At 25.2% G+C, this 9,406-nt stretch overlaps 1 protein-coding gene and 1 long non-coding RNA gene across 2 annotated transcripts; one reads left to right on the plus strand and one right to left on the minus strand.

Annotated features, from left to right (window-relative positions):
* Nucleotides 1-443: 443 nt before the first annotated feature.
* On the plus strand, nucleotides 444-1,668 carry LOC105359793 (uncharacterized). Its single transcript, XR_912784.1, has 3 exons — nucleotides 444-573; nucleotides 1,483-1,545; nucleotides 1,621-1,668. It is a non-coding gene; the product is annotated as an uncharacterized LOC105359793 (long non-coding RNA).
* A 3,447-nt stretch (nucleotides 1,669-5,115) lies between these two features.
* LOC105360028 (tryptase-2) lies at nucleotides 5,116-8,801 on the minus strand. Its single transcript, XM_011496800.1, has 6 exons — nucleotides 8,798-8,801; nucleotides 8,349-8,652; nucleotides 7,783-8,091; nucleotides 6,991-7,259; nucleotides 6,133-6,296; nucleotides 5,116-5,491 (listed from the first exon to the last, which is right to left on the minus strand). The coding sequence occupies exons 1-6, from the start codon at nucleotides 8,799-8,801 to the stop codon at nucleotides 5,285-5,287; spliced, it is 1,257 nt and encodes a 418-aa protein (XP_011495102.1). The 3' UTR covers nucleotides 5,116-5,284.
* Between the last annotated feature and the right edge of the window lie 605 nt (nucleotides 8,802-9,406).

The following is a 9,406-nucleotide window of genomic DNA, read 5'->3' on the forward strand; positions in this document are numbered from 1 at the left end:
ATATTTAAGTTCGGAATATTTTATCATATGTTAAAATAATAATTTCCTCAAGTTTTTTTGTATAATTTCAAATAAGTACATTAATATATTAATTTGTATAAATATTATTGTAATTAAAAAATTAATGGAAGTTGTAAAACTACAATTTGAATAATTATAACTGCATTGAAATTTTTATTTGCAATTATACATTATTTTTGAGAGAATAACAAAGGTATTAAATAGTTATTCTAGTACTAAATGCAGGTGAATTCGTGAACAAAAAGTTGACTTTCCATTCTATTATTTGTATTAAAGTTGTTATTAATAATCGAAAAATTTCATTATTTTATTAATATATTATGAAGTAGAAACCATTTATTGTTACTAAAAACAAATTAAGTCAATTTTTAATATTAAAAATGAAAATTTTTGTATTTCTTATATTAATTGTCATTTATTGTGCAATATTAGTTCATTGTATGTATAAATAATTTATTTATAATTTATAAAAACATATTGACTAATTCTTATTACTGTACTTAACAGCGGCTAAGACAATTAAAAAAACAGACTGCTATACGCTTTGCAAGGGTAAGATTTTATAAATGAAAAAATAAAATAAAAATTAAACCCCTATAAAGCGAAGGTCATAATTTCTTTGCAAATACGAAAAACTTGTTCCGATATATTTCTTATATCCTATTAATATATTCATAATGATAATTATTCTTATTACATCCTGATAATAATAATTATCTTCCAATAAATATCTCACAATTATTTTATAGGACGATAAGTTCGATAAGTCATAACAATAAGCTATTGAAATATTTCTTGTAAAGTTAAATTTATCAATGTTTCATCTACAAATCTTATTATTTTTAAATGAAACTCGACATTTTATATAAAATGGGATAGTTTACTTATCCGATACAATATTATCACGTAGTTATGGGAAAGTAAATAATTAAATTTTTTTTTTTAACTGTAGAACTGACTATTTGCATTGAATACAATTTCAATTAAAATTATTAGTTATTAATGAAGGAATAAATTGCATATTTCTATTTTATTAATGTAATATATATATATATATATATATATATATATGTCAAAGTGAGTGAAAAGCCGTTGATATTATATGCAAGTTACTTGTACAGAAGAATATATATTTATTGAAAACTAGACAATCATTTGCTTTTCTCTTCTATAAAGTTTAAAATGAAATTAAATATTTGCGTATCATTTTTTTCTTTATTTTATAAGCAGAGCTTGGCAATACATAGAAATATAGAATAGAATACATAGAATAGAATACATTCAAAATAGAATAGATATATTTTTTTAATTAATTGAAAAAATTTAATGTATGTAAATTGCAAAAAGTAAAATGAATTTATTCGTTATAATGTATATGCTGAATGATATTATTATAAACCGATTGTATCATTACATCACCGATATATCACCGATAATGAATTATATTTCATTTCAATGTAGACTTTCCTATTACCTTTCACCAAAGGTGCCGCCAACATTGTGACAGATCATTCGCTGGACAAAGTAATTATAATTAACTTATTAAAACATATTCGAAAGCTTTGCAGACAAATTAACAATATATTTTTCATTTCGTAGATTCTGTTGTAGTTACTTCAATAGAAGATTGCCAAGACAGATGCAATGGTAAAATTATCCACTATCTGATACAGTAATTTTTATTAATAATTAATGGACTTTTTAAAGATAATGTGTTATTCCAGATTTCCCAACCGACATGAAAAACGTTTGTCTACGATTTTGTGATAACTTATTCTCAAGTAATTGAAATATTATGAATTGCCAGTAATTTGTCATATCATTAATTTTTTGACAATACTTTTACATTTATATGTATATTACAAATAATGGAATGTCAATTTAAATTTAATATATTCATTTTTGTCTCTAGGTTAAAAAAAATATCATTAAAATGATGGCTGAATTAAATATTTAAAATGAGTAAACATTTAAATAAATTATGTTAACGATACTATTATATTAATATGAATAAAAGTGAATTAATATTTATGTGTTATTAATATTTATTATGAAATATTTATGAAAAATAAAAATGTATTTTAATAAAAAAAATATCATTATACAAGATATTATTTAAAAAAGATATTGTAGTAATTTTGATTTTAAGCTTCGAAATAGACTTATTTGGAAATTTTAATTTATCATGTTTGTTTTAAGGAAAACACATCTATGCATTCATAATTCGTAGATCATGTATGAAAATTGATAATTAATTAATATTTTACATACCAATAAATGTTACAATTAATCATTGTACTAATTAACATTATTCATACATTGTAAATTATATTACACAGTGAACGTTATTATAATTGAAATATATAGTGAAAACTCGATAGAGGTAACCAAAACATTACAAATTAAAAAAAAATTCACATAATAAGTAAAAGAAATAGATGTAAGATTTTTTGAGCTTACAGTTAAAAAATTGATAAGACTTGCCGCAAACAGATTGAGTTAAAATCCGTAGATAATTTAAAGTAATTTTTTTTTTTTTAACCTAATATTTATCAATAAATTCAAGTTTATTTTCAATCTGAAAATATACATTAATTTTACAAAAAATGCTTCAATTTTAATGTTCCTGTTTTTATTTTAAGACGGAACATTTGCGAACGTCAAAATTCTCACTATTTGACTAAGTATAATAATTATTATCTTTCGGATTTTTAGAGTATTGGATTAGAATGTGTTGATATTAGAAAGAGAAAAAGCTAAGTATTTTAATAATAATAATTTCAATTATAATTATCTAATGATCATTCGAAAATGATTATCGAGAATATTTAATTAACGGTTCACCAAACAAGCTTCGATAAAATTAGGAAAATTTAGTTTAACTCAACTAGTACTATTAAGGAAATTTTCTCTTAAGTGTGTTTCAAGTGGAAATTAGGTCTTTAAATGACACTGCCTCAACGCTTATTTATGGTTTCTCAGTAATATTAGAGATAATGTGTTACATCGAATATAAAGAACTGTAAATGGAGATTAACTTTTGAATGAATTTGTCGGTTATATTAACAAATGCCGCATTAAAAATGTAATTTGTCAGAGGCATTTACTAATGAAAATTCTATGAATGCCGATGTGCTATTAAAATTAAAAAATAAATATTCAGAATGGAAGATACGTATGAGACTATAAAACTTGTTGAAGCACTTATTATACGACAATATAATTTATTTGTCATTACACCACATGGAAAATTCAACAATATGTTTTTCATAATTCCCCGAATAAATAGTTGGTAACTCAATGCTTTTACGGCAGAATAAGTTAAGTATATTTTAATTTTGCTTCATATACTCTTAATATAAAAGAAATATTACACTAAATAAACAGAATTTTATTTATATTATAATCAGCAGCCTAACTATGGTAGCAGAAATTTTCATTGTTTTAAGAGTCTCACTTTAAAAATTAATATCTATTTTTTATTATCTCTGTATTGAAAAAGATACAATCAAGAAAAATATATTTTTGTAGAAAAAATTAGAGATTTTAGTTTATTATTAGCATCAGCGTGTATTAGAGAATATTAATATTGCATGAAGCAATAAGTAAATTTTTGAAAAAGTTACCATTGATAACAATGTCATAACATGGATTAGATTTATTTACATTAACGTAATATTTTTCAATTAACAACTTCATTCGATATATTAATGTTTATATTTATGGGTCTTTCATATCTCTCAAATTTTGTCAATAATAATGCAGATAATACGATAACTAATAAAATTAACATGAAATTAAAAATTGAACATACCTTAATTAATCGTCTCAAATTATTGAAATCTCTATCGCCATTAATCAGGTTATTTTTATCTTAATTTTGTATAAAAAGAAAAAACCTTAATAGTTATCTAAGAATAATGCACAATACACAACACATACTCTATTTATTGTTTAGAGAAAAAAATAAAATCATAGATTTATGTAATAAACATTTATTAATATCTTAAATACAATCAAAGTGTAAAAATACAAATCGAAATACCTCATATTATTACAATTTTAGAACGTTGTAAATATTAAATATATTTGATTTTATACATATTTGTCATTATACATTATTGTCATTATTATAGCATTAAATATAAAATTAGTCACATTGCTTAAATAAAAGTGAAGTGAGTAATTTATTTTAGGAAACTCACATTGAAGTACGGAAATTGATTATGTATATAGTGATATCAAAAATTTCATAGAATTTAAAAAATAGCAAAACGGATTGAAAGTTCTTTCAAATTTACTGAATTTCAAAAGTTTATCTATGAAAATTAACAGTTTTTTTTTTTTTTTTTTTTTTTTTTTTTTTTTTTTTTTTTATCAAAATGTTTAACGAAGTTACCGACTAATAATATTGACATATTGTAGTGTAAAATTTTAAACAATACTGAACTATATTTATGTATACCTTCGTCGGTTATAATTTTTTTTTTTTTTTTTTTTTTTTTTTTTTTTTACTTAAAATTTATAACTACAATGCAATATCGATAACGAGGCGCTTCGTATAATTAATACCTAATTTCAGATAAATAAGGTGTAATAAATCATTGAATAATTAATAGACAAACTATATATAAATTAATAGTAATATATCAACAAAATCAAAACTATATTGTTCGTGCTATTAATAATTATATTCCTTATATTGCAATAAATATGTTTGCAATAAAATCATTTTCACGTGTTTCATCCTGAAAGTTTTCGTTTAATTACAAAAATAACTATTATATAAATGTATTATTAAACAAATACCATAATTATAAATATGGTTGATTATTTTCTTTACACAATCATTAGATTTATTTTAATTGTAATTGGATACTAATCCTTACAGGCATATATCCATCATTCTCATAATATAATTACTTTCTTTTCTTTCTATTTTTCTCCAAAAATTAAGAACTACGCATAATTGCATTAAAGAACGTTTTTTTGTAATTATATATTAAATAACAGTACATTAAAAGTAAGCAAAAGAAAAAAATAAACTTAATAATTAAATAATTGATATTCCAAGTATCTTAAAATTATCTTACGATAAATATTAATTATTTTACAGAGTATGACGTCGAGTAGTAAAACTATTCTTATATATAATTAAATGTGAGATAGCACAAATTATCAAAATGATTGAGTACGATCGATTTGAATATAACAAATATAAGGAAAAGTAGAATCAAAGTAGAATAAACCGATTGCTTGAAAATTAAAACTGTCTATACTGATATTCCCTACTATCGAGATTTACTTTTGCCATTTGTTGATCGATCCAGTGTCTAGCATTAGCAACATTGGCATAAACACCAGGGATTTGTTTTTCACCACAGCCAATACCCCAGGCAACAATACCTGCTTGTACATATCGTTTAGGATCATTTTTTATCGGACATATTAGCGGACTACCACCGTCACCCTGGAAAATCAATTAAAATTATATACAATTTATATTAAATATACATATCATGTATATATATATATATATATTTATAATTACTAGTACTATAGGATTTTTTTCATCATCATATTTAAACAACCATTTAATAATATTATCGAATTTTGTAATTTCAATCCCCAGTTAAGAAGAGTAATAAATTTAAAAAATTAATTACTAACATGTTAATATAATAATGGAAAATTTATATAACATAATAATAATATTTTTAACGAATTAAAATAATTGGTTATACAGATTTTTTTTATTGTTTTTTTTGTTTTTTTTTTGTTTTTTGTTTTTTGTTTTTTGTTTTATTCACTCTACAAAAACTTAAACTTTATATAAAATATATAAACACAATATAACATCCGATATTGTAAATTTTTATCTTATTATTAGAAAGTTCAGATTTTTTATTCGAATTATAGTATTTTTAAAAGTAATTGATAACACATAATATTTCACTAATATAAATTACAATATAAAGAAATTCAGATTAGATTGCGTGAATATTGATTGAACGAGGATACATTGAATAACTAATTATTATAAAACACGTTATTTATTTGCATTGATTTATTTAATTAATATTTAATGTATACCTGTCAAGAGTTACTTACCTTACAGGTATCTTTACCAGGCTCACCGCCGGCACAAATAAAACTTGGATCCAATTTAAAATAATTTCCTAATCTTGTTGTTCTCAAAGAGTTTTGGCATATATTATGTGGCACTACTGGCAATTCAACTCGTTTCAAAATTACCTGATAATGCCCTTCCTTACCTAATGTAAATAGATACATTTAATGTAATATTAATTATAATCATCAATTATAAAATGATAAAGCATTATAAAAATTGATTAAATATAATATAGTTAATTTCATCGAATCTTATTAAATATTTCATATAATTTTGTATTTAATGTAGAATATTTTTTATCGCTAAATTTTTTTATACTTTATATCATTCTTGCAAATTGCTCTAATACTCCTTCTCACTCAAATCCGTTTTTAAATTTTTTATTACATTTTTAATATAATTTATCAAATTTGGACATTTCTATATCTTGTTAATCAATAATTAATTATATGATTTATATGATTATATATTGCGCATTTGTAATTACATTGTTAATTAAAGCTAAATAAGCTATAAATTAGAAGTCAAGAATTTACTTACAAATTTACTGCAAACCATAAGTCAGTTCCAATAATTGCGCAAGACAGAATTGTATAAAGCTTATGCTTTGCAAGGATATAACGTGAAATATTCTCAAAAACAAAAAACACCTCTATAACTTTACATTGTAAACAGAAAATGAGTACACAAAGAGAAATACTGTTTTAAAAGAAATTCCCTATTAAAATGCCCGTGATAAAAATAGAAATTAGATATGTATTTTGAGCAATACTATTTTACATAATTTTTTTTAATCGCATCGTAAAAACTTTATACAATATAAGATTGGAATATACCGAAGATGTCCTTTCCCCATCCGCTAGCAAAACAACGGGAATAATCAAATATGGTGCCAGCATCGGGAATGCAGATAACATCGATATTATCAACAATGTTAACGGCTTGTTCCAAGATGAGAAGAGCAAAGTCATTGTAAAGCGCACCGGAGTGAAAACGTTCGTGAATTATCGTATTCTGAACGTCTCGATCTTGATGGGGCAAGATCTCATTTTTCGTCTGAGTGTCCCACTCTCCAGCTCGGATTTTCAATAGATTTGGATCTTTGCTGGAAATACAAAGAGATAACATTCATAATGATGTTATGATGATTTTATCCCCGTTACAATAAATAATAATTTATCAATTTGTTCTTTTGATGTTAAATCTAATCAATTACAATATAAAATCACCCGTAATGTAGAATGTTCAAAGGCTATGTAATTGTATGAACGCTCGTTGAAGCGATCAACAACATTTTACAATTCACAATTGCTCTTACAGATAATAAAGCATTTTGCACAATGAAAAGAAAAAAAAAAAAAAAAAAAAAAAAAAACACACACACACAAACAAACAAACAAACGAACAAAATAAATAATTCCTCTAAAACTAATCTTTCAAAATATTATTTGGTAATTTTTTATTTGAAGCCATTTGGTAAACGTAAGAATTTTATCTTAATTCAAAAAAATTAATACTAATACCTGCCTTGCATTAAGAAATTGTTAATTCTTAGTACTTTGTTTCATTTTGTTGTTTTCTATCAATTATAAGACTCCTTTGTCACAATATGAAAAATTAATGATTACCCATTAACGCAGTGAGCAGCTGTAAGGACGACTTTTGGATGAATGAGAGCACCACCGCACTGATAAACATTTAACTTTTCCGAGCTATTGCCGATGCTTTCTTTTTTCAAAACTGCAACCATCCAAGGGAACTCCCCGAACTGCGCCTCGTTATCTTTGGAGCCGGTAATACGGAAGCCAACACCCTCGGTATTACGATAGCCACAGCCTTTACGCGCCGTTGGCCGAGGAGTCGTTATGTCTTCGACAGCTTTCACGTCAGGAATCGCGCAACACACCTCTAAATAATTATCACACGGTCCTTGTAACCTAAACACGTTTACACGAATTACAAGCTTTTTACAAATTATTAAATGCCATAGTATTAAAAAAATAGGGAATAAAAAAATCCCATCGACTTATGGATGATCAATTAAAATTATTATAACTCACGCGATAGAATAATTGTAGTATGAAAGGGGGCAGAAGGAAATTTTCATCCGACAAATTAATCATTTTTAAAGCAACTCCCCTGCAATTTTGTTTCTAAATGCTTTCACCTATTCTTCCAACTAATCTTTTATCACCTGATATCAATGAGGCCAACGCCATTCTGCAAGATGGAGCCATTCTGACACTGATAATACGGCACGCACTCGCAATCGGCAGCATTGCCGTCAACGTTACTTCGGGTATTATCCACTGCTGGAGTTGTTTGCTGATCTCCTCCCGGTGAAACGTTATTCGTACTTGAAGCGGGAGTGAAAACGGCATGAAGAAGGTCGTCCAGAGTTGTTGATGACGGCACCGCTTGACTCGGTAACTGACCGTTATTGTTGCTCGTGCCAAACACGCTATCGATCAAACTGTTTAGATCACCGTCAGATTGATCTGAAATGATTTAGATTCCTTTATTTTCTTCAGGTCATTGAAAATTAAAGGCAGTCATCCTTTCTTTTATCGTTTCAATTTTATTTATTTATTTATGTATTTTTTTTCTCTCAATATTTATTTCATTTATACATTTGTATTATACACATTCATGATCATTCACATTACATGTACTTATTGATATGTTATATTAATTATCAATCAAAATAATAAAATTATCATATAGAAGCGCAACATCAGTAGCTCGTAATATATAAAAATCGATAAAATTAATTAGATATTAATATTTGCACATTGTATATGTGCGTGTGCGTGTGCGTGTGCGCGTGCGTGTGCGCGCGCGCGTGTGTATGTATGTGTATTGTCCTATTAATGATGTAACATACAATTCTAGTATCCTCACAAATTTCTCCAGCATTTCTAAAGATACTGCAGTGTTTTGTGTCTCTTCATTTTAATGAATAATCCATTATTAACGCATAAATACGTCCTCGTTCGACTATTGCACGACTTTAATTTGACATTTAATACAAAAAAAAATGTAGATTGCGAGTCATTTTATATAGGAAATATATAGGAAGCTCAAATTTATGTAGGATATGAACTGAAAATTAAGTTACGACAAACTATGTGAACAAATAAGAACGAATTCAAATATTCTCATAAAGTTTCTTATCTAACGTTAGACAACGACTTATCAATGAATATTTGATCTTCATAAAAAATACTTTTAACCCGATACACGTATAGAGCG

Source organism: Ceratosolen solmsi, unplaced genomic scaffold (assembly GCF_000503995.2).
Source record: "Ceratosolen solmsi marchali unplaced genomic scaffold, CerSol_1.0 scaffold29, whole genome shotgun sequence".
Lineage (NCBI taxonomy): Eukaryota > Metazoa > Arthropoda > Insecta > Hymenoptera > Agaonidae > Ceratosolen > Ceratosolen solmsi.

What these genes read in the sequence shown, in the direction of transcription:
- LOC105360028 (XM_011496800.1), bottom strand. An exon ending in GCTGCTCACTGCGTTAATGG is followed by an intron (nt 7,260 to 7,782) that starts GTAATCATTAAT and finishes TTGTATTTCCAG; the next exon opens with CAAAGATCCAAATCTATTGA. An exon ending in ATGGGGAAAGGACATCTTCG is followed by an intron (nt 6,297 to 6,990) that starts GTATATTCCAAT and finishes TATTTACATTAG; the next exon opens with GTAAGGAAGGGCATTATCAG.